General features: G+C 36.0%; 2 protein-coding genes across 3 annotated transcripts in view; both read right to left on the bottom strand.

Annotated features, from left to right (window-relative positions):
* LOC134754414 (neural proliferation differentiation and control protein 1) overlaps positions 1-25997 on the bottom strand; it is a 42607-nt gene extending 16610 nt beyond the window's left edge. The window contains exons 1-4 of one of the 2 annotated variants that reach the window (XM_063690734.1): positions 25843-25997; positions 23013-23206; positions 12104-12455; positions 2600-2732 (exon numbers count right to left, since the gene is read on the bottom strand). In XM_063690734.1, coding sequence (XP_063546804.1) covers positions 2600-2732; position 12104 — 134 coding nt within the window. In that variant the 5' untranslated portion in view covers positions 12105-12455; positions 23013-23206; positions 25843-25997. The remainder of the gene's footprint in view (positions 1-2599; positions 2733-12103; positions 12456-23012; positions 23207-25842) is intronic. The other variant, XM_063690735.1, reaches the window with a different exon arrangement.
* On the bottom strand, positions 12111-25909 carry LOC134755102 (uncharacterized). The gene is made up of 3 exons (XM_063691580.1): positions 25843-25909; positions 23013-23206; positions 12111-12455 (listed from the first exon to the last, which is right to left on the bottom strand). The coding sequence occupies exons 1-3, from the start codon at positions 25907-25909 to the stop codon at positions 12111-12113; spliced, it is 606 nt and encodes a 201-aa protein (XP_063547650.1).
* Positions 25998-26312: the final 315 nt, after the last annotated feature.

The following is a 26312-nucleotide window of genomic DNA, read 5'->3' on the forward strand; positions in this document are numbered from 1 at the left end:
GAATATATTTATTTAAAAGAAAAAACCTTAATAATATTCGACAATATCCAGTGGCCCCACACTAGGCAATGCCTGTCACGTGGTAGCCGGGTTCGCATTAAACAACCAAAGGTTAAGTAAAAAACTAGGTGACATTAATAGAAGTAATAATTAAAGAAATTAAGTAATTTAAAGAAAGAAAATTAAAGAAAAACTTTGTCTCTCTGTGTGTGTGTGTGTGTGTAAGTGTGTGTGTGTGTGTGTGTATGTGTGTGAGTGTGTGTTGGGTTGCGCATGTATTAAGGCTACAGAGATTGTTAGCATACGTAAGTGATTAGGTGACGACCTTCAGCAGCATTTCAGTTTGACTATAGTTAAGACCTTTCAACCAGTTCTTAATTACGAATTTTGCTTCAAGAGGAGACTTTTTAGATATGTTGCAGGCCTTTACTACTGTATTGTAAATATAAGGATGCAGGGAGTTAGGCAAACGCCTCGCGAATGCGGATTTTGTGATGGGAGTAGGAAGATATTATATATATTATATATATATATATCTTTATTTTTATATTTCAAATGAAGCTATCTCAAACATAAGTTGAAATATTGTCATTATTTTCGTAATAATAGGCTGCGAAACACCGTGTTAAGTGCGTCAGAACCAAATCAACTTTCGGCAGTTATTTAGTCTTTGGCCACAATAACTCTAATTTCATTACACTTGGGCTCATCACAAGCATACAGATTACAAGGAAGGTACGGAGCGAGGAACGACACAGCCTCCTTGTTCCAAAGCTAGGACACGACTGCCGGCCACGCCGTTTTCGAGCTACATACGCACGAAATGTTGAATAATATTCGATTTCTTAAAAAAACAGATTTTTTAACATTATGAAACGTTGTATTTGTAGTGCCTGTTAAAACATTTATTTTAGTTTAAAAATCGAATACGAAAACGTTAATCGAATAAACTGTTTAGGAGATATAAGCAAAGTTAGTCGCAAAACGGCCTGTCGTAATGTTCCTTTTATAGAGAATCTATAAGTCACAGGGAAAAAGTCAAACGTTAGGAATGTTGTACATGAAATGTAGATTCATATACAGGGTGGAAATAGATTTTGGGTCAGTGAGGGCAGCTACCAGATCCCGTGTTGCCGTGTGATATATTTCCACTCTGTATATTTTTTTCATAATTTTTTGTCGAACCGTTAAGAAGATATATACTCTAGAAAGTAAGAGTTTACGGCCAAAAATAGCGACTAGCGCCTTAAGGCGATGAATTTTAATTTCATTGTTTGGTATGGCTTCTCTACTTATAGCAATAATAACTCAATGTGAGCCCCAGGTAACAATATTTAGTAGGCATTTACCTACAAGTGAAAAAAAAAACATGCACTGGCTTGTTTGTGATAATAATTGAACGCCTCAAATTAAAGGGTAAAACCAAATAGGTAAACAACCTTTTGTAGGGGAATTGAGCTCGGCTCGGACTCAAGTCGCAATTGCCGAACCTTGAGGACTCGAGCCGAGAGATCGATGCCTAGCCAAGTGACAATCGCTCGCGCTACGGCTTCGCTTGTGTCTCTCTATCACTCTTCCATACACAGACATAATATAAGTATACAAGTAGTTATAGACGCGCTACCGAGCGACCGGGGGTAAGAGAAAGAATATTCATATAAAATGTATACTACGCAATTTATCCAGTTTGCATGTCCAATGTCTTTTCTCTTTCACTCTTATGAATTTCGGTATTTCGTCATAGCCTACTATGACGCCCACATGATGCCATAACCCGACCATGAAAAAATGCCCGGTCGGTGATAAAGACAAAGCATGGCACTATTTTCTCTTTCCTCTTATAAGAATCGCAATAAGACTATCTTTCTCTACCAAAGAGTGCCAGGCCCTTGCTTCCATATTAGGGCAACAGTGACAGTTGCGTTTCGGTCGCTACGGAGCGTAAACGATTGGCATGTTGGCTACGCACCCTGGGCTATAACCGCGAAAACCGAGTTCGCAAATTCTCTCAATGTTTCTCTTTTACTTCAATTGATGCGTAATTAGAGTGACAGAGAAAGTTGCCCGCAATTTGCGAACTTCGGTAGTAGAAATGACTAGCGTGAACACTACGTTTATTTTAGGGCACAAGTAATTTTTCTGTGGTACCATAATTATTAAGTTAAAAAATGTACTAGGTTATTTGACTCTCAGCCCTTTTATTGAAAAATAGTTCTTTACTGCGTTTAACATTCGATTTTTAAGAATATTTATAAAGATCTTGTAACATGCTGAAGCTTTTCTAAAAGTTTGCGTCAAAATGTTCGAGCTTAGGTATAAGCCGGCCAAGCCAGCCTTCTCATTAGGTACTTACCCTAAAAGCAATTCCAAAGGGAGGCTAGCGTTAGTTGTCTGTTTGTTACTGTCAAATCATTGCAGGTTGAGGCCCATAAAAAAGTATAAAAACATTACACTAATACGAGTCGGTAGCTCGTACGTGAGCGAGATGCATATAGAAAGTAGGTAAGTTACGTATTAGATTAGACGTTAGAAGTACGTACTCGTATCGTATATGACAGTGACTCGTGTAAGGATACAGGATACAGATCACTTTACTTACAGTCCGCTTCTCAGTTTGTCTATGTTTTCGGTGACAAGAGTCTTGGTACGACTAAGATTGGGATTTTGCCGAGTTTGCCGAGGTGGCTCCTTAACCATAGCTGCCAAAGGTTCCTCGACACTGGGTGTATCCACTATGACTTCTAAAAAAAAACTTATATTACTTATTATATACATACCTACACGGCGTTTTTGTAAACTCCTTAAATTTCAAGGGCGCATTCCTGAACCTAAATTAAGTTACTTTCTCAGATTCTAATTAACTTCATTTCAGAGATAATAAATATTTTATTTTTATGTAATAAGGCCCCTATGAACGTGTACACTTGCCTTTGGGCTCGTTAACATATTGATTACTGTTTAGTGTAAGTTTATGTATTTGCTACTAAACTAAACGCAAGTAATTATATACTACCTATCTCCATAGAGTAACTTATACTAGAGCGGTACTGTCATAGTAAATTTTGTAACCCCAGTAAATTCACTGCCATCTGTCGACACACTTTAAAACTAAAAATGAAGATTTATAAAAATACGATAGAATGTATTTAAATATAGATAAATTATTTTTTTTATTTGCATTAATTATTTTTATGATTTTGACCCATGTTCTTTCACTGATATGCGTTAAAATTGTTAAATAACAAACGAAACCGTCAACGCCATCTATACGACTGTAGGCCAAAACTAGTAGCGCCCTCTGAACGAGAATCAAATTTTCTTTATTTTCGAGGCACGTTTTTTCCTTAGACTGTATCTATCTATTACGGAGTTATATCTATCTTTGCTATCTCGGACGATCGATGTTCCAAATGATATTGCTATATCAAAGTTTCCAATTCTTTGGTTGAGTTAAATAGCATGCCCATGTTACAACAACGCTATATTCAGCATTTACTTACTTTCTACGAAAAAAAAGTAAGTAAGTATTTTTTTTTATTAACTATGCCATTCAGTTTCCTTAAATGTACTTAGCTATACCCTGAATTTGACGGAGTTAAAAAACACACCGTGTAGATATGAATAGGTATACTTATACTAAAACCATCATTATACAGTTGAACATAATATTTGCTTTTTAAATCACCAGGTCTGTGGTGGTGAAACGGGAAACAAGTTCGACAGATCAACCGATTTGCTATTGTCGATTCACACAGCAGGGGTCAGAGAAAAAGTAGTCATACCTTTCTAAATTAAATACTTATCTACACTGGACAACCTAAATGTGAAATTATTACTTAGGTACCATAAACGTACCTACATCTGGGGGCTAGGCCGTGCCCCCGCCAAGACGAGCCAAGCGAAGCGCAAGGGCACTACCTACCTTTTCATAATTCATAATTTATTGCTTATTATCATGTGGTACAAAACAGATGTTACATTAGGGTACGTTCACACATGAACCCTGTTAGGGCACAGCAAGTATTTCTTAAAACTAAACTATAACTAGGTACATAAATTAAAATTAACGCATTTATATCAATAACGCATATATATTATTTTATACTTACTTTATTATATTAATTACTTATTATTTTATTATAATTTTTATTTTATTTTATTATAATCAATTATGTACTTATTTGGGTACTATTTCAAACCGATTCGTCGTTTTTTTTAACCTTATGAGGTTTGATTTGGTATACCAGATAAACAAAATTCTCAGAATATGATGTCAATAGTGGACTTATTAAACATAAAAAGTTTCAATTGCATAGCTCTTATAGGTACTTTAGATTTTATTGATATCTAAGAAACACCGATTTCGTCACTCACTCACTGATGATAATCAAAATTCTTAGGGTATTTCCTGAAGTCCTAGAAAGCCTAGAAAGGAAATTGGCTATGTAAGCTAGTATTAGGACACAAACAACAATAAAAATCCTAAATTAAGCATGGAACTTACCCCCCCAACCTCTTAAACTAGGGAATGGAAGTTTGTATGAGACTTTCGCCAGTTTTGATGCTAGAGGTCTGAAAATTGATATAGGGACTCCTTGTTATAAATAATAAAATACGTATTTCAGGATTTTTATTAAATCAACCCCCTTCCTTTAAATTAGGGGATGGAAAATTGTCATAAGTAACCTACAAAAAACCGGCCAAGTGCGAGTCGGACTCGCGCACCGAGGGTTCCGTAACGTGAGTAAAAGGTAAATTGCGGTTTACGATTTGTGACGTATTAAATCAAAACTACTTACTAGATTTCGTTCAAACCAATTTTCGGTGGAAGTTTGCATGGTAATGTACATCATATATTTTTTTTAGTTTTATCATTCTCTTATTTTAGAAGTTACAGGGGGGTCACACATTTTTACCACTTTGGAGGTGTCTCTCGCGCAAACTATTCAGTTTAGAAAAAAATGATATTAGAAACCTCAATATCATTTTTGAAGACCTATCCAATACCCCACACGTATGGGTTTGATGAAAAAAAATTTTTTGAGTTTCAGTTCTAAGTATGGGGAACCCCCAAAATTTATTGTTTTTTTTTTTGTGTGAAAATCTTAATGCGGTTCACAGAATAAATCTGCTTACCAAGATTCAACAGTATAGTTCTTATAGTTTCGGAAAAAAGTGGCTGTGACATATTTACGGACGGACAGACAGACAGACAGACATGACGAATCTATAAGGGTTCCGTTTTTTGGCCATTTAGCTACGGAACCCTAAAAAGTAGTGAAATCCCACCAAAACATTTCATGTAAAATGTTGCCAAGACGACCATAAATATCGCACTGTCAAAAAGTGATCAGATCTCATGTAGAACCAAGCTTCTACCTCTACACGCCCTAACTCTACAAACCATAACTTCAGAAACTCTACACCTTAGCCAAAATATGTGGCTTGGCCGTTTCGCTACGTCACATGGGAGACAGGGTGAAAAATTTATTCACTGATCATTACTTTTCTGTGATACAATATTCTTATTCAGTAACGAAACGGTCAAGCCACATATTTTGACTAAGGAATAGAGTTTGTGAAGTTAGAGCTTGTAGAGTTAGGGCGTGTAAAGTTGCCTGAAGAGGTTTCCGAGCTGGAAGGCCCTCAAGTGTTCCGAGGTGCCTTCAGCGGAGTAGGCTGCTGGAGCAGCCCCAAATGCAACGCCGGCGGGGTCTCGGAGGTCTGCAAAGTTGTTCCCGTAACCCCGCCCAAAAGCGAGCGTCGGAACACCCCAGGGATTTTAGTCCGTGCGAGTCGGACATACCCACCCGGCCTCTCCCGGGCCGGGTGGGATCCCTAACGGATTTCCCCTGGGTTAAAAAAAAAAAAAGAAAGGGCGTGTAAAGTTAGGAGCTTGGCTCTACATGAGATCTGATAACTTTTTGACAGTGAGTGAGTGAGTTTGAGATACATATATGGTCGTCTTGGCAACATTTTACATGAAAATGTTTATGGTGGGATATTAGAATAGAATAGAATAGAATAGAAATAATATATTACTTACCATTACCACACGAAAACGGAACCTGAAGTCGTGGTAAGCATTTACATTTCTATGTTTGCCGTAAACAGAGTAAATAATACGGAATTTCAAAATATACAACATGAAATCAATATTTTACGTGAAAAAAAAAAGTTTTACGTGACTTGTTACTGTAAGGTGCAATTATTTTAGTACATTGTGTATTAAGGGCGATAAATAAGAACGTACGAACGAGTGTGAATTGGTAATTCCTGTACCAGCCGTGGCCGTGGCACACACAATGTTTTGCGTTACACTAGTGAGGGGGGAAAAGGGAGATAAATAAGATGTCTGCCTTATTTCATACGTACATTACAGCCCTAGGTCGAAATTTAGGATTTACGGACCGTATATTAGCTAGGGTGGGTCACTCGAGTATGGAGAAAAAAAAGTATTAGTTATCCTTTGGGCACAGTTATAAAAAGTTGAGTAATAGCCAATAAACAGAATTTAAAATCATTTTTTAATAATCCGGATGCATTTCAAAATTTTCATATAAATATGGTCTGCGGAGTATATTTATGTATAGTTTCTTTATTCAAACTTTAGCTAAAAAGATATACCTGGTCTACCATAATTGGCTCGAATTAGCATGGTAAAGGTTCAGAGCCAATAAATTAAAAAAAAGTACTGACATACAAACATTTTTTTTAAATGTCCATACATTTTACGAAAACTAACTAAAATCCGGAGGCAGTAAAATTAAAGTTAAGAATAAAATAAAAATATACACAATAATTAATTACCAAATGGCACCTTTTTAGGGTTCCGTACCAAAAAGGTACAAAAGGAACCCTTATGGTGCGACTTTGTCCGTCTGTCTGTCACATTGCTAAATATCTCGAGAACTACTGAAGCTATCGATTTGAAATTTGGAATAGTTATGAACAACGCTAACCCAGACACATTGGAAGTGTATTTTTTTATTTTTAGGGTTCCGTACCCAAAGGGTAAAAACGGAACCCTATTACTAAGATTCCGCTGTCCGTCTGTCCGTCTGTCTGTCACCAGGCTGTATCTCATGTACCGTTGCCGCTATAACAACAAATACTAAAAAGTACGGAACCCTCGGTGCGCGAGTCCGACTCGCACTTGGCCGGTTTTTTTTATTAATTATGAAAAATGCCCAATATATAGAGAGGGCAAAATTTCAGTCTAGTTACTAGGTCGCGTGGGATATCATTTGAAAGAGCTCGAATTGAACATACCAAAACAATTTTTTTACTGAAAATTAAAAAAAAATACCATCCCCCCCCCTTATCTCCGAAGTTTACCAACGAAAAATTATATTTTTTTTTACATAATAATAACATTATCATAAATATGTAAGAGTTCGAAGTTTTAGATTTTTTTTGTTGTTTGTGTACTAATACTAGTTTATAGGTACCAAATATCAGCCGACTAGGACTTCAGGGACCCTAGAATTTTGATGATCATCAGTGAGTGAGTGAATTAGTGAGTGACGAAATCGGGGTTTTTTTTATACCACGTCGGTCCCAAGTAACATTTTAGCGATAAAACTAGTTCTATAAAAGCTGACTATTATTTCGATTAAACAGTGATAGCGATAGTGCGGCCAAAAATTTAGCGATATAGCACGCTATAACTCTCTTATAGTCGGAATTAGGCACCGACGTTAGTGCTTGAAGCTCTACAGTGGTTTATTTTATGTGCAATAGTAATAAACTAGTGATATAATAGTGCTACAATAGGGATTATTCTTGCCGGAAGTGATAATAAAGGGTTAAAGTAGCAGTATTTTTACTTATAGTTTTAATAACCTTGTAATATGTTATCTTGTATCACTAACAGTGTTACAAGAACGCTGCAGTAGTGAAAACAATCGTTTGTAGTTTTAAATGTCAAAATATTTAATACAATTTCCAATAATCGCTCATAGTGATGCGTGACGTAGTCAGACAGATTGTTTATAATGGCGACAGCTTGATGGTTTATTGGAATTATTATTACCTGGTGACTACACAGCAAAGTTTCACGACACGTATTAGAGAATTCAACTGAAATTCTATTGCGGCTATTGCTTTTCTGTCATTATATATGGTATTTTACATCTCAATTTTCAAGCGCCTTGTATATGTTTTGTACATGTTTTGATAAATTTTGTATACTAAAAATACTAGCCTAGTATATTTTTTGTAAGTATGTTAATTATAATCTTTAGTTTTGTGAATGGTTATGCTAAACATACTAGATATTGTAATATCAGAACAAAATGACCATAACAATTACTGCTTTATTACTAGATATTTCAAGCATTTTTGTGTTTGTTTGTAAACAAAATGGCGTAAATGATTATTAACACTAATGTCGTAGTTTAGAGCTTTTGGGCCTATTAAGGCTATATTTGATGTGGTATTCAACTTTAAACAACAATGTATCACGATAAACCATTAAAGGTTATAGAGAGAGGTATCTTATACCTGAAATACTTAAAAATAACTTTAAGCTGTAATAATGTTCGCACAAACACTCTTGAAGAGCTACGGTTCCATACAGCTGCACTTCTAGCACTAAAAAACTACGTGATTTAACAGGGCAAATTATGTCGGTTGTATCACTATATTACTTAGAGCTATAAGAATTACTGTTGCCACTCTTAAATGGCTTAAGAGTATTTTTATAGCTGTTGTAACACTGTAGGCGGCATTAAGCACTAAAAGGTAAACATAACACGATTATAGAGCTATAGCGCGAGTAAGTTATAATGGGCACCCCAAAAGAACCTTCAGCGTTAAAATCTACTTAAAGTGGTAACCAAAATATATAAAGATTCAGCTAATACCACCTTATTACAGCCTTTAGCTGCATTATGCAATCATATGTCTATTATATCACCTTACTAGCGCCAGTTTATTAATAAGACCGTTTATTTCCATAGTATCACCTAAAACTATTATTATGGGTCTTATAAAACTACTATGTCACTCAGGACTCTAAATGAGTTGTTGTTATGGCTAATGTGTTTGTTGGGGTGGCAATCAAGCATACGGCCCGCCTGATGGTAAGCAGTTACCGTAGCCTATGGACGCCTGCAACACCAGAGATATTACACGCGCGTTGCCGACCCTTTAAAAACCTGTACACTCCTTTTTTGAAGAACCCCATACTGTAGCCCCTCGGGAAAACCTCGGCAGGGAGCTCATTCCACAGCCGAAGCGTCCGCGGGAGGAAATTCCTCTTAAACCTCTTAGGTGCTAGGTTCTGTGCTATCCCCAACGCTGTTTTTGCTGCACATCAATGACATGTTGTCTATCGACGACATTCATTGCTATGCAGACGACAGTACTGGGGATGCCTATTACGCAGGCCGTGCCAACATCCCTCGTTCCGTGGTGCTGGAGAGTCGTGAAAAGCTTGTGTCGGATATTGAGAGCACTCTATCCAGAGTTTCGGTGTGGGGCCGGGACAATTTAGTCCGATTCAACCCCACTAAGACACAAGTTTGCGCGTTTACCGCTAAGAAAACCCCATTTACTGTGGTCCCACAGTTCGAAGGCACAGCCCTTACCATGTCAGGGAGTATTGGGATCCTCGGTGTCGACGTCTCCAGTGACGTCCAATTCCGTAGCCACCTGGAAGGGAAGTCTGCACTGGCATCCAAAAAACTCGGTGTGCTCAATAAAGCGAGGCGATACTTTAATCCGGGGCAAAGACTGCTGCTCTATAAATCGCAAGTCAGACCCCATATGGAGTACTGCTGTCACCTTTGGGCAGGAGCACCTGGATGCCAGCTTGGACCCTTCGACTCAGTCCAAAGGCGCGCTGTACGAATCGTCGACGATCCCAAATTCACAAGCGGTATTGAACCTTTAAGTCTAAGGAAAGACTTCGCCTCCTTGTGTGTGTTCTACCGCTTGTACAATGGGCTGTGCTCTGAAGAATTGTTTGACATGATGCTAACGGCCGCTTTCTATCACCGCACCGCTCGCCATCGGCAGGGTATTCATCCTCAGTTTAAGATACGAGTATCAATCAAATCTAAAGAATAAGAGCTATGCAAACGAAACTTTTTAATTTTAATTAGTCCACTATCGACATCATATCGCTATAATCGAAACCCAAGTTATGAGGGTTCAAAAAAACCGGACAAGTGCGAGTCGAACTCGCCCACCAAGGGTGCCGTACTTTTTAGTATTTGTTGTTATAGCGGCAACAGAAATACATCATCTGTGAAAATTTTAACTGTCTATCTATTACGGTTCATGAGATACAGCCTGGTGACAGACAGACGGACAGACGGACAGACGGGCGGACAGACGGACAGCGCAGTCTTAGTAATAGGGTCTCGTTTTTACACTTTGGGTACAGAACCCTAAATAGGACGAAGCGCTTCGAGAAAAAGTAGGTATATAGTGCCCTTGCGCTTCGCTTGGTTCGTCTTGGCGGGGGGCGCCACCGTGCCGGGCCCTGACTTTACTAACCCTACACCTTGGTTTTAAAAACTATGGCTGTACACCATATATAAAGGGTTCACGGAAAGAACATGTCTAGTCTCTTTAGTAACATTTTGAGTACGCGCAGTTTTAAAATTTGGAACAATGTCAAAATGTATAGGCCCCTCCAGACTATGTGCGCGAATCGCGGTGTGACTTCGCGGAGAGAACATATCGCGACGTTCACGTATGACTCAGCACTCGCAAACTTCACGGTGATTTCGCAGTTTGGTTCGCGTCAAGATGGCGGAAAAGCATCAGCTGATCGAGTTTAACTGCTAGTTATCTATGGCATCATACGTGATTTAGCTATTTTTCCATTTTATTTGTTGTAAAACCGTAAAATATAGCCGCTTTATATAATATAATTATTATTTATCTTGCCACATATGAGTCAAAATAGTGTGTAATGTGGAGTCTTGCCAGTTCGCGCTTCGCGCCTCCTTTGACGCGGGCTAATAAACCGACAAAAAACGGGGAACTAGGCGCGAAGGCGTGCACAATCTGCGAAATCGACGCCACACTTACGTTCGCGGCTTCGCGCCGCGATTCCCGCACGAGTGTAGAGGGCCCTTATGGTAATTCCGTAACCAGATCTTTTTTAACTAAAAAAAAAAGTTGTGTTACATATATTATACAGTGGTAGCAAAAGATATAACTAATAGTTTATTAAGAGCTCTACATTATGAGATGAAAATCTCATTTTCCGTAAAAAGTCACTAGACATGTTCTTTCCGTGTACCGTAGAGTAACTTATACTAGAGCGGTACTGTCATAGTAAATTTTGTAACCCCAGTAAATTCACTGCCATCTGTCGACACACTTTAAAACTAAAAATGAAGATTTATAAAAATACGATAAAATGTATTTAAATATGGATAAATGATTTTTTTTATTTGCATTAATTATTTTTATGATTTTGACCCATGTTCTTTCACTGATATGCGTTAAAATTGTTAAAAAACAAACGAGACCGTCAACGCCATCTATACGACAGTAGGCCAAAGCTAGTAGCGCCCTCTGAACGAGAATCAATTTTTTTTTTTTTCGAGGCACGTTTTTTCCTTAGACTGTATCCATCTATTACGGAGTTATATCTATCTTTGCGTGTACCCTTCATAAGCACCTAGTCATTATGACATTCGGTCATTTCAAGAAGGAAAAAAATTGACATTCAGGCATTTTGAGACTAAGTTGTTTTGAAATTTAGGACAAATAAAGACAGGCATTGCGAATATTATGATATAAAGGTGTTATGAAGTTAAAGCATAAACTTGGCATTATCTGTGTACCTCAACTGATTCATAGCTTAGTTGTTTTAAAGTACCACCTTAAGATACCTACCTAATAATTACACGTACATACAAGTACTAGAGTCAGGCCAAGCTTAACTCTGACAGTGACAGAGTGTGAAGTGGCTTTGGAAGTGGGTGGAAGAAAATTTTGTCAGCTTCACTTCCTTAGCTGAGTTAGCTTAGTAACACGGACTCAATTAATAAGTAAATTATTAATAACGTTAAAATAATGCAAATATTAAGTATATGAACGTACCCTTGTGTTAAAACAGGTTGTGCGACTTAAATACTAACTTATTACTTACGTTGGTTTTTCGCATTCGGGTCTGGTTCAAAATAGCCTTTATCGAGAGGCGTGAGTGCAAATGATTTTCTATCATCTCTGGCCGGTTTCTCGGGGCGTTTGTTTAGGCCTTTTATTTCATGAATAGATGGAGCCAACATTAGACGTGGTCTCTCTCTGGTTTCATCTGCTTCGTTCATAGACTCTAGAACAAATTTGTGGCTAGGAGCCGTTTTCACGGGATTTTCGAACATACGCTGCACATAAGGGTCGCGGGCAATCCAGTGGGCCAAATCGTCGTCGTATGGCCTCATGATGGATTCAGTTTCACCTGACATCTGATTGATGCGATCAATTTCCTGCAAGGTAAACTTATTTTCAAATCATCATAATGAGGTATAATACAAATGTAAACAAATACATGTAAATGTATGTACATTTATACACGTACATGTATACGCGTACACGTATACGATATACAAGATTCAAGCTTCTATCGAACTTCTCAGTAGGTAATAGCAAACTAAGTTTATAATATTATCTAAAAAAATATTCCAATAAACAGTCTTAAGAATAATTTCCACGGAAAGCGTGACTATTGTATAGTACAAAGGTATTATCCATACAATGGTTGGAGAGCCGGCAGTAAAGTTTCGAACCAACGTGATACCGCGATGAGATGCACAATGGTTTCCCATAAAACTGATGCTAAGTCCGAATTTGATAGTCTGCCACGGCGGAACTAGCCGAAAGTACAAAAAAAATAGCCACTTCCGGTGCGAAAAAGGGGGGGTCATTTAACCCATCTGATACTGCAATAAAAGCTATGGCATCAGTTAGAAATTTACTGGTAGATACAGAAAAGCGAAATCTGCCAGTATGATTCCTGCCGGAAGTGCTTGGCATACGCTCTCAAAGGTGACCATCAGGACCCCTAAATTAACCCATCTGATACCAGCATGAAACCAATTCCAGTCGGTAGATATGAACCTTCTCTTCAGGAATATATAAGTCTGCCAGGGCGCTTTCAGCCGAAACACCTTGATAGACCTGTACCGCTGGCTATATTTTGACCCCTAGGTTATAAAAATATTAAAGTCAATTCTGTTTTCGCTTATGAATACTTTGTTAAGATGTAAATCTTACATTTTGTTTTGTGTCATATATATAATTTGCTTTTCTAGTAATTTGTTATTTTGTGGTAATTATTTTTTATTTTGAATTATCTTGGAGAAAAAAATATTCGAGAGAAAACATGTAACTGTGTTGCATTTAGGATAGTGTTTTTAGTGTGAAAACATAGTTTGTGTCAATTACGTCCACTGCAATCTGATACTATGTCATAATATTCTAAATGACACAAAAAAAAATTAGAGTTAAAAAAAATTACTTAGGTCGAATTTAATCGTTTAAATAGGTCCATTAAATGATTTTGTGTCTTATTAAGGCATAGCTTCATAAGATATTTGATGATTTTGTTGTAACAGGCTGTCACCGTTACAAAAGAATATTAAAGATATTAGAGTTTACATATTATTAATTTGAAATGCGGGATAAATAAGATGTATGAATTTGTGTCACTTGCATCCACTGCATAAACAAATATTACAAAAATATTATTTGCGTTCAAACGAAGCTAGCGGGCGGTCTGAATGGGCAACGGAGGCCGTGCAGGGTGGGGCCGCGGCGTGACCTTGCCGTACGCAACGCATGTTTACTTCGCCTGTGCGCCAAATTAACGCAACTTATTCAAAGAAGTTACGCAAACAACACAACAACAAGCAACAAGCAAGCAAAGAATGCGTCGAATTATCTTTTACCTATTTAAATCTCATAGATATTGTACAATGTCACCATTATGCAAAAGAACTGTAAGTACATGTTTGATTTGCGAGCGAGCTGGCAACATTGCGCAGGGAAATCTTAAAAATATCGCGTTTACGTGAACGCTACATACATTTGTGACAGTGATAGGGAAAAGGTACCACTAAAGTAAAATTTGGTTATAAATACCGTGACTTTCTTTCATTCTTTGATAAAAAAAATTGCTATTTATGCAACAAGTGCGGAAATCATCTTTACGCACGTGTATCATACAATGTTTTACTATGCATTGTGCGAGTAAATAAAAAAACATGTCATGGCAAATAAGTTTAATTATTAAAAGGAGTGTTTTAAATCGACACGAGTTGCGAATTACCTATTCGCACGTGTATCGTACGTTTTACAGTACATATGGCCCTTTAAACTTTCGACATATGCACGGTAAGTGCTCTTTTCCGCACTAGTGCGAGAAAGTAGCACCATATGTACTGTAAAAAAAAATTGAAAACAAAAAGCACTAGTGCGGAAAAGCAGTACTTTCCGCACGACATGGCTCCGTAGGAAACGCACTTTTCGAGCACATGCATTGTAAAAAAATATATAGGACTGTATCTCCTAAACCATGCGTCGTAGCGCAAAAATAATAAAATTTTCGTTCCCCTTTATGTAACCCAAAAGTAATACATGAAAAATACAATGAAAAAAAAAAGAAACAAAATCTTTATAGGGCTGTATTAGCTGTATCTCCTATATCGTGCATCGTAGCGCAAAAAAAATCAAATTTTCGCTTCCCTTTAAGAAGCCCCTAATTAAGATTTAAAAACGCAAAAAAGAAAAAAAAAGAGGAAAAAATCTTTATAGGGCTGCATCTCCTAAACCGTGCATCGTAGCACAAAAATAATCAAATTTTCGTTCCCCTTAAGAAATCCTTAATTAAAACTTTAAAAAAAACCAGGAAAAAAGCTTTATAGAGCTATTATTGCTATATATATAGATATAATATCTCCTAAACCGTGCTTGGTGGCGCAAAAATAATAAAAATTTCGTTCCCCTTTATGAAGCCCCAAAGTAATATACTAAAAACACAATGAAAAAAAAGAAAAAAAATAACAAAAAAACTTTATAGGGCTGTATCTCCTACACCGTGCATCGTAGCGCAAAAATAATTAAAAAAAATCCCTTTAAGAAACCCCTAATTAAGATTGAAAAACGCAAAAAAGAAAGTGGAAAAAAAATCATTTTAGGGCTGTATCTCCTAAACCGTGCGTCGTAGCGCAAAAATAATAAAATTTTCGTTCCCCTTTACGGAACCCCAAAGTAATATACAAAAAAACACAATGAAAAAAAAAACAAAAAAAAAATCTTTATAGGGCTGCATATCCTAAATCGTGCATCGTAGCGCAAAAATAATCAATTTTTCGTTCCCCTTTAAGGGTCCCTTAATTAATACTTAAAAAAAAAAACAAAAAAAACAGGAAAAAATCTTTATAGAGCTATATCTCCTAAACCGTGCGTGGTAGCGCAAAAAGAACAAAATTTTCGTTCCCCTTTACGGAACCCCAAAATAATATACAAAAAACACAATGGAAAAAAAAACAACAAAAAAAATCTTTATAGGGCTGCATCTCCTAAACCGTGCATCGTAGCACAAAAATAATCAAATTTTCGTTCCCCTTTAAGAAACCCTTAATTAAAACTTTAAAAAAAACCAGGAAAAAACTTTATAGAGCTATTATAGCTATATATAGTATATATATAGATATAATATCTCCTAAACCGTGCGTGGTGGCGCAAAAATAATAAAATTTTCGTTCCCCTTTATGCAACCCATAATTTATATTTAAAATAAAAACGCAAAATTTAAAAAAAAAACTTTATAGGGCTGTATCTCTTAAACCATGCGTCGTAGCGCAAAAATAATTTAAAAAAACCCCTTTAAGAAACCCGTAATTAATACTTAAAAAAAAAAAACAAAAAAAACCAGGAAAAAAAACTTTATAGAGCTGTATCTCCTAAACCGTGCGTGGTACCGCAAAAACAATAAAATTTTCGTTCCCCTTTATGCAACCCATAATTTATATTTAAAAAAAAACGCAAAATTTAAAAAAAAAATCTTTATAGGGCTGTATCTCCTAAACCATGCGTCGTAGCGCAAAAATAATAAAATTTTCTTTCCCCTTTATGCAACCCATAATTTATATTAAAAAAAAAACGCAAAATAAAAAAAAAACATTATAGGGCTGTATCTCTTAAACCATGCGTCGTAGCGCAAAAATAATTTAAAAAACCCCTTTAAGAAACCCGTAATTAATACTTAAAAAAAAAAACAAAAAAAAACCAGGAAAAAAAACTTTATAGAGCTGTATCTCCTAAACCGTGCGTGGTACCGCAAAAATAATAAAATTTTCGTTCCCCTTTATGAAACCCCAAAGTAATATACAAAAAACACAATGTAAAAAAGAAAAAAAAAAAACAATAAAAAAATCTTTATAGGGCTGTATCTCTTAAACCATGCGTCGTAGCGCAAAAATAATTTAAAAAACCCCTTTAACAAACCCGTAATTAATACTTTAAAAAAAAAACAAAAAAAAACCAGGAAAAAAAACTTTATAGAGCTGTATCTCCTAAACCGTGCGTGGTACCGCAAAAACAATAAAATTTTCGTTCCCCTTTATGCAACCCATAATTTATATTTAAAAATACGCAAAATTTAAAAAAAAAATCTTTATAGGGCTGTATCTCCTAAACCATGCGTCGTAGCGCAAAAATAATAAAATTTTCGTTCCCCTTTATGAAGCCCCTAAATAATATACAAAAACACAAGAAAAAGAAAGAAAAAAATAATAACAAAAAAACTTTATAGGGCTGTATCTCCTAAACCGTGCATCGTAGCGCAAAAATAATCAATATCCGTTCCCCTTTAAGAAGCCCCTAATTAAGATTTAAAAACGCAAAAAAGAAAACGAGAAAAAAATCATTTTAGGGCTGTATCTCCTAAACCGTGCGTCGTAACGCAAAAATAATAAAATTTTCGTTCCCTTTTATGAAACCCCAAAGTAATAACAAAAAACGCAATGACAAAAAAAAGAAAAAAAAACAACAAAAAAAACTTTAGGGATGTATCTCCTAAACCGTGCATGGTAGCGAAAAATAATCAAATTTTCGTTCCCCTTAAGAAGCCCTTAATTAAGATTTAGAAACGTAAAAAAGAAAAATAAAAAAATCTATATAGGGCTGTATCTCCTAAACCGTGCGTCGTAGCGCAAAAATAATCAACTTTTCGGTCCCCTTTATGTAACCATTAATTTATACAAAAAAAAACGCAAAAAAAAAGAGTTTTTTATAGGGCTTGATCTCCTAAACCATGCGTCGTAGCGCAAAAATAATTAAATTTTCGTTCCCCTTTATGAAACCCCAAAGTAATATACAAAAAACACAATGTAAAAAAGAAAAAAACAATAAAAAAACTTTATAGGGCTGTATCTCCTAAACCGTGCGTCGTAGCGCAAAAATAATCAAATTTTCTTTCCTCTTTATTCAACCCTTAATTTATATTAAAAAAAAAACGCTTTCACTAAACTGCTGTAACTCGGAAACTTAGAATCCACAAAGGGGACTTTACTAAATTATGACACATATTAAAGCCTGACCAGTAATATATGATCATTGTCAAGAGGGCGCTGTTCATTCTCATGTATAGGGTGACAGTTCAGTATAGTATAAAAAAATATTGTATTTAATGAACATCATCATCAATGTAATTAATGTTGCTTGCCACGCTTAAACATAACAAAAATCACAATAAATTGCGTCTTAAAATAAACTTAAAAAGTCTACTAAAAATCGAAACAAAAGTAATTTTTAAGTCGCTGTTGTGACATTCTCAATCAAAAGGTAGGTACCACTTTGTCGTTTACCATAAAGACGAAATTTGATTATATCTTTATACAAATAACCTGTCAGAGAAAGTGGTACCTTTTCATTAGGAACGTCACAAATGTTGGTCAGTATGAGGAGTGCAGCCTACAGTTTATTTTTAATTATATTTATATACCTACTACGGTAAGATTGATAAGACAATGTAATTATGCCTCCGAATGAAATAAATACACTGTATCGCAAAACTAAGTGGCGAGACAGCTCATAATGCCATCTCTTGGTTGGTCTTAACAAGGGTAAAGGAGATAGTATTAAGATCTCAGTCGCCAGCTGATATTGCGGCAAGTATAATAAGCACCCCACCCGCGTAGGTACCCTTCCCCGCGCACGCCCTTCTTGTTCAATTGAGTTTTATTTTGCCAGATAGTAAAAAAACCGTGGATCAAAATGACCCAAATTATGAATGATGTCTCAATGTGGTATTATAATATTGTAGACGTAAACTTAATAACATGAATTTTTTTTTGTGGCAGATACAGGGTGTTAATTAGAAAAAAATTTTTTTTAAATAAAAGCGGTGGATGAATTTGACACAGATTTGTTTGAATAACATATAACAATGTTCTGTAAAGTACAACACTTCACTTACCGACTCTAATATTTTTTTAGGCGTTTTAAGATCAATATTAGGTATTTATTAAATGCCATTATACCCGTGGATGAAAATGACACAAAATGCGTGTGTACGTCGGAAGCCACTTTGCCTTTACAGGGAAACAAAGAATTTCGTCTCGAATATTTTTTTTACAGAATGCTGATTGAAAAAAGAAATACCTAAATTTCTACCTAAGCAAATACCTAGGATGACACAAAATATTATTTTTAGGTTTAGTATATGGTCTGGAAACTATATATAAAAAATAAGCAACATTAATATTCTTATAACCTCAGAAGTTATTGGTACAGGTCTATTGACATACGAGATTATGTGAGCAACATCCGTGGAACCCGTATAACCCGTATTTTGGAATTGTACATATTACGGACATTTCAAATACTGCAGGCTTAATATTGTCTTCGGTTACCGCGATAGTTACTCATGAAATAAAACTATGAAAACGGATTATATCGCGTATATTGAATTTATAATACATCTCGACGTTTCGAACTCTTTACAGCGTTCGTGGTCAACGGGTGACTGAGGAAAAATTACAAAATGCAAAAATACCCACATACTAAAATAATGAACAATCATAGACTACAAACTTTAAGGCTGGTTGTACATGCAAAATCGGTTCATAAGGCTAGTTATACACTATAATTATTTTTCAAGTAAAGATATATATATATACGCGATAAAAAACTATGCCGGCTCCAACCCTACACCACGGACCCGAGAAGATTTAATTTTTTTTATTTTTTAGATTTTTGAAAAGATGTGTCCCGCCGAGTTTGTTGCCGGTCCCATATTGGGATACCCTCCTACAATTTAGGAGGGAATTAAATCTTCTCGGGTCCGTGGTGTAGGGTTGGAGCCGGCATAGTTTTTTATCGCGTATATATATATATCTTTACTTGAAAAATAATTATAGTGTATAACTAGCCTTATGAACCGATTTTGCATGTACAACCAGCCTTAAAGTTTGTAGTCTATGATTGTTCATTATTTTAGTATGTGGGTATTTTTGCATTTTGTAATTTTTCCTCAGTCACCCGTTGACCACGAACGCTGTAAAGAGTTCGAAACGTCGGGATGTATTATAAATTCAATATACGCGATATAATCCGTTTTCATAGTTTTACTGCAGGCTTATTAATTTATTACTCTATGCTTATATTTGTATATTATTACGTTATTAATAACACATATTTATAATAAATTAAGTTAAAATAAATTAAATAATGTGATTAATATGATTAATAGTCATTGAATTAGCTATATGAATCGTTTGTCTTTGTCTGTCATTTTGACTAATGTATTTGTAAGAAAAGGATAAAACATAATTTAACTAATTCAGGCTCGTAAAGTTTTACGAATAAGGGGGTATTAGCATTCATAGCTAAATCAGGCTTGTAATGCTACATAAAATGATTTTTGGTGGTTTCTTTTACGCTTGAGGCGTTTTTTCACCTATTTGGTGTATCTAATCACTATCTTATGTAGGGGAGAGAGGGGCAAGACGAGTAAGACGGGGTAGCGGCTTTATATGGCGACACGACTGACCAACCATCAGAATCCCGTTAACGCATGACGATGCGTCACCATCATAGCAATCAGTTCGCACAGTGACCGGCTAGACAAATGGTGTCGTTAATTATTTATTTGCAAAAAAACTGTTTTTGCCATATTCCTTGTTATTTTTAGGGTTCCGTACCCAAAGGGTAAAAACGGGACCCTATAACTAAGACTCCGCTTTCTGTCTGTCTGTATGTCTGTCCGTCTGTCACCAGGCTGTATCTCATCAACCGTGATAGCTAGACAGATGAAATTTTCACAGATGATGTATTTCTGTTGCCGTTATAACAAACTATAACTAATTGTTTATAACACCTGTATTCATTACCTGTAATGCACAATTGATGAATAAATGATTCTAAAAACATAATAAAATAAATATTTAAGTGGGGTTCCCATACAACAAACGTGACTTTTTTGCCATTTTTTGCGTAATGGTATTATGGTACGGAACCTTACGTGCGCAAATCCGACTCGCACTTGGCCGGTTTTTGTGTTTTATTTGGTTTGCGTTTGTTTCCTTATTATCACCAGCACATATATACTGTTAATTTATTCCTATGGCCCAGCAATCACGCCAACAGCTAAGGACTTGTTTGGTTTCAAGTACGGTTTATTTTACAAAAAACTTTCGAATTTCATTAGGCACATGGGGCAAGATGGGGTACATCTTGACGGCCGTAGTTTTAAAGTGATAAACTGATGAAGAATTGCGGATTTGAATTTATTTATTCTTCAACATCAACATCAACATCAAACATTTATTCAGCAAATAGGCCTCAGGGGCACTTTTACATGTCAATTTTTATAAACAATAAAATTAACCCAACAAACAATAAAATTAACAAGGGAAGATGGGGTACATGTTAGCTGTAAACACATTTTCTGTCTCTCAGACGACTTAAGAAATAAAAGTAAAACAGTTCGTGAGAAGTTATCAGACGATGGACCCAAAAGCCAAAAATTTAAGTTTTGTTTAGGCCCTAAATATAATATTTATATGAATCGTTCTTATCTTGTCCCGTAGGGGTTCCCCATCTTACCATACTTGGGGGGCAAGATGGAGAGAAGGCACTTTTGGCCATTTTAATTTATTTTTAATTTAATTATCTAACTAGAGAGTTCCTAGTAAGTGTTGATTATGAAAGACTGAGTACCAAAGATAAAAATAAAAATAACAAAAGCTTAAAAAAAATAGCATTTTCAGTTTTATTGGACTTGAAACATTAAGTATCCCGTCATGCCCACCTCTCCCCTACATTTCTTGACGTTGACGCAAAACTGACGTAGTTTAACATTCAGGGTGTTGTTTTATAACACTACAAATTGAGATAACTAAGGTCTGTTTTTTTATTCCGTAGACTAAAATGACGTTTTATATGTAAGACATGGACATTTCTTAGTACCACATGAAATGTCATTTTAGTCTACGGATTACGGAATAAAAAACAGAATATAATCTATTGGAGTCTTAGTAATAGGGTCCCGTTTTTACCCTTTGGGTACGGAACCCTAAAAATGATTTAAAATGTTCATATTTGGATTATTGGTAAAAATCGTCCTTGACGTTGAAAATCCTGTCTTTTTACACCCGTTTACAATAAGTATGTAATAATAATAATTTTGTTCATTTTGGTAAATAAAGGATATTGTAATTTGAAATTATTGTATTATTTATATATAAGGTGCTAACAAATTAGCTACAGAAATTTTACAAGATGGTTGGTACTAGAACACTAGAACAATTAACTTTTAATAGAAATTAAGAAAGTTTCTCATAATTTTTATTTTATTTACCGAACAAAATAAATAAACTATAATTCTATCTAAAAAAATAATCATCATGTATTTAACTGCTTGTTTGTCTTAAATGTCATTGTCAACGTGTCATTTGATTTATCAGCGTGAAGTGGCCAGTTAAGTTTTATATTTAAAAGAGGTTTTAGAATCTTTTCAATGAGGTCTCATTTAATTATCTCATTAACAGAGTTTTTTTTACAAAGCAAATTTGTTTTCCAATTTTCTCAAAATAACATCATAAAACCTATAATGTTTCATACTTACATATACTTCAGGAGCCGAGTACTATCAACTGTAAAGATATCGGTAGCTAATTTGTTAGCACCTTTATAAGGCAAACAAAGAAGTACAAAGCCGTAAGCAGGTATTAAATTAATGCCCAAATTATATTGTGTATATTAATAAATTTGAAATATATGTTATTAATGGCATAAAAATATACAAATATAAGCATTAGGTAATAAATCATAAGCCTGCAATAATTAAAATGTCTGTAATCTGTACAATTCCAAAATACGGGTTCCACGGATGTTGCTCACATAATCTCGTATGTCAAGGTGTTTCGGCTGAAAGCGCCCTGGCAGACTTATATATTCCTGAAGAGAACGTTCATATCTACCGACTGGAATTGGTTTCATGCTGGTATCAGATGGGTTAATTTAGGGGTCCCGATGGTCACCTTTGAGAGCGTATGCCAAGCACTTCCGGCAGGAATCATACTGGCAGATTTCGCTTTTCTGTATCTACCAGTAAATTTCTAACTGATGCCATAGCTTTTATTGCAGTATCAGATGGGTTAAATGACCCCCCCTTTTTCGCACCGGAAGTGGCTATTTTTTTTGTACTTTCGGCTAGTTCCGCCGTGGCAGACTATCAAATTCGGACTTAGCATCAGTTTTATGGGAAACCATTGTGCATCTCATCGCGGTATCACGTTGGTTCGAAACTTTACTGCCGGCTCTTCTACCACAAAAGATACGAGTATCGGCTGTGAGAAAATAATTAATTATTGATGCCTTACTAAATTGTAGGTTGAATTGTAGGCAAAGGCACCTACAATCCAAATCATTGAATCATTGGCAAATTCAATGAAGTTATTATATTAGGTACTTACCTGTAAAAAACTAACACTGTACTTAACTTCGTAAGTATCCAACTAAAATAATTGTATTCTGACCTTATTCAGCCAATCGTGGTCGGGTAAAGTTCGCTGCGGCGGCGGAGGCATCCGGGGACTGTCATCGTAGCCTAGAAAGTGTGGCAGCAGGAACCTCGGTAACAGGTACTCTCGCGACTCTGGAATGGGGACGCGCTGGCGGAGCGGGCCCCGCGGTGGGGGCTCCAGCGCCACCACTTGAGACGGCGTGGGCTCTAACACAACAAAATAAATATTGTCTAAACCAGTGACCCATATGACAAATAAATTTAACATACGGTTGTTCTGTTTAAAACTTCGCGGCCTATTTTTGGTGTTTCCTAAGACCAGCTAAAGAACCGTTGAACCGCTTTTAAGTATAAAATAGATTTTGTTGACATATAACGTAGGGCGTTTCAAATTTTTTTAATTTAATAGTTATTATATAATGAAGCATAATTCTTGTATGACTGTTCGCACTTAGAATATCAAAGTAAAAGTTTTTTAGTTCTTTAACGAATAATCATAAAGTAGCATATCATTCAAAAGCGACGTCATAAGTTTTATGATAGACCAACTAAAAGTTGCATATCAGCAGATTCTGCCATCGCCCAATATTCCTATGACACCGTGACCAAATCTTGCATGAATTCCGCAATACATGCGTAAAAAAACTTTTATCCCGATGAGTAACTAATGAATTACATAGAAAACCTCTGAGGAGTCAAAATCGCCAAATGACTATAAGCTGTATGCGTTTTACTTTTAGGACGATGCTGTTGCCGCCCTAATGAAAACTTGTAGGTACGCGTGAACACACTGATCAGAAAGAGTTAAGGCCGTTCCCTGAGCCAGATATGCAAAAATACCCCATGATTTTTCCTATTTTGCGAAGAAACGTTTAACTTTTTAGACGTGGGAAAAATATATGTAATTCTTGATTATATTATCTTTCATATCATAGCGGTCGATACACGATTCATAACACTTCGCTCGATACAATTTATTCCCAAAGTAACCTCCAACTCGAATTTTTACTCTTACTTTACTCGTTTTTTTACTTTGTGGCACTATGAAACACGAAAAGAAGAAAAATCAATCATAACTAAAATAGTAATTTCATAGCTTCCAAATTTCGATAATTTGAAGCACGCATTAAAAATAAAAATAAAAAGTGGCGGCCTAATTAGTACAGTTTTCTCTATTCTTATAAAAACACCACTTTTAAATCATCAGTTTGAAAGTAAGAGACTGATACAAATTTAAAACGTATATGCTTATAACTTAGTGTTGTGGATTTTAGCTTTGAGGCGTAAACTACAAGACTTGAGTCGCGGCTGCTGAGCCTTGAAGCCTCGAACCTTAAAGCCTCGGAACCTTAACGACTCGAACTAAGAGTTCGTGTTGCTGCTTACGAGCATAGAAACCTCGAGTCTTTTGGCCTCAAGCTTTAAAGCCTCCTAAGCTTTGAAGGTTTAAGTCTGTAAAGTTTTTAGCAGTAAAGGTTTGGAGCAAAAAGTAAAAGCTTTTAACAAATAAGATCAACCTATGCTTAGGGTAGGGTGAAATTTAATACGTTTTTGTGAAATAGGGAAAAACAGAAAAAGATAATTATAACTTATCGCGTTTTTAAAGTTCCGTATAGTCAACTAGGAACCCTTATAGTTTCGCCATGTCTGTCCGTTCGTCTGTCTGTCAGTCCGAGTAATAAATATTTTTCTAAATACTTTTATTTTTATTTCTTATGACTCACTCATATATTAGGACGGAACGGAACGGGAAAATTTTAAAGTATAGTTTCATAGAAAATGTATCTGGATGTACATTCGCAATTCTAAATGGTCCACCCTGTATATGTTGCAGGCAGTGAATGCGTTAACTGATGTTAAGTTACTCTTCCGATATACCAATCTATATCGGAAGAGTAACTTAACAATACAACAATTATAATATTACTAGAGACCCGTTGCGGCGTCAACACGCCGCTAGGTATGGTTCCAAAAGTTAGGTTGCCTGTCCACTGGAGCGGAGCGGTAATCGAGGAAAAAACCCAGCAATAGAATTTCATTAAAATTTCAGAGCGGAGATTTTTCCTCGCTCATCGCTCCGCCACCTCGCTCCGCTGGTTTATCACCCCCTTTATCACCAAAACTACTGGTTCTAAATTTTTTTTTTTTTTTACATGCAGATACATCTGCGAGCGATACTCCAAATTTTATATTAAAGGAAAAAATGGAAAATTTTTCCTTTAATATAAAATTTGGGTCTAAAATTGTTAAAAATTATACAAAATTGCTCTTTGCCTATAGATCACAGGGAAACCTATTCGAAATGTGCAGTCAAGCGTGAGTCGGGCTTAATTACTTAGTTTTTGATCCGACCCCTACGGATTTTTTAAAGACATCTCACGTTTCACATAAAAAAACAGGTACATTGTTAAAAATTGTGTAATGTACGGAACCCTTGGAATGCGAGTCCGACTCGCACTTGGCCGGTTTTCGCAATAGTACCCAATAAAAGAAATGTGAAAATAGCTATGTTCTTTATCTACTTAATTTAAATTAATTTTATATATGTAATGAATGTATATTTCTCGATTTCAGGCAGATTGCCAATGAAAAAAGAGTAACAGGTGTCAGTCAGTGAACTGACGATCATTTAATCAATTTTCGAGCCATTTAACTAAATATGTATTTTTATTTTAGTACTAGTTGTGGCGCAAAAATAGTTATGTTTTAAGGACTAATTAAATTCGCAGCGCAAGTCGCAACACACTGTTGATACGGGAAACTCGTCGTTATCAGTGACGATAAGGACATGGGCAAAATGTAACAGTTGGTTCCATCGAGTGTGTTTCCTTGCGTATGGTTACCTGGAGGCCGGGCAAGGATGCTCGCCGCTGTGGCCGCGAGCAGCGCCAACACCAGCTGCGTTGGCATCCCGGGGCACCACCTTTGACGAGCGTCAGCGTGCTCTGTTTACTGTCTGCGCCGTCCGCGTCACGCTCGCGCATGCCCGCGCGTCGATCGATACTCCGCCCACATCCACTCGATGTCGTTAAACGCAGTACGACCTAACCGACCGCTTCTTACCTTAGCTCCGTTAATTTACAGCCCATATAACATCACAACGGACCTTTCAGCGTTGTACACAACGCTTGTGCACCCGTCTCATGTTATCATCTGCGATACGCGACCGTTAAGCCTGTGCACATAAGGTTCATTTTCAATAGGGTTGTTGACACATGTTGAATTTTATAACTAAATCTTGTTAAATAGATTGAAAATTAGCAATTTATCACAATAAATTGGAAACTTAAAAAATATATGGGAATAACAAAAA

This window comes from Cydia strobilella, chromosome Z (genome assembly GCF_947568885.1).
Source record: "Cydia strobilella chromosome Z, ilCydStro3.1, whole genome shotgun sequence".
NCBI classification, from domain to species: domain Eukaryota; kingdom Metazoa; phylum Arthropoda; class Insecta; order Lepidoptera; family Tortricidae; genus Cydia; species Cydia strobilella.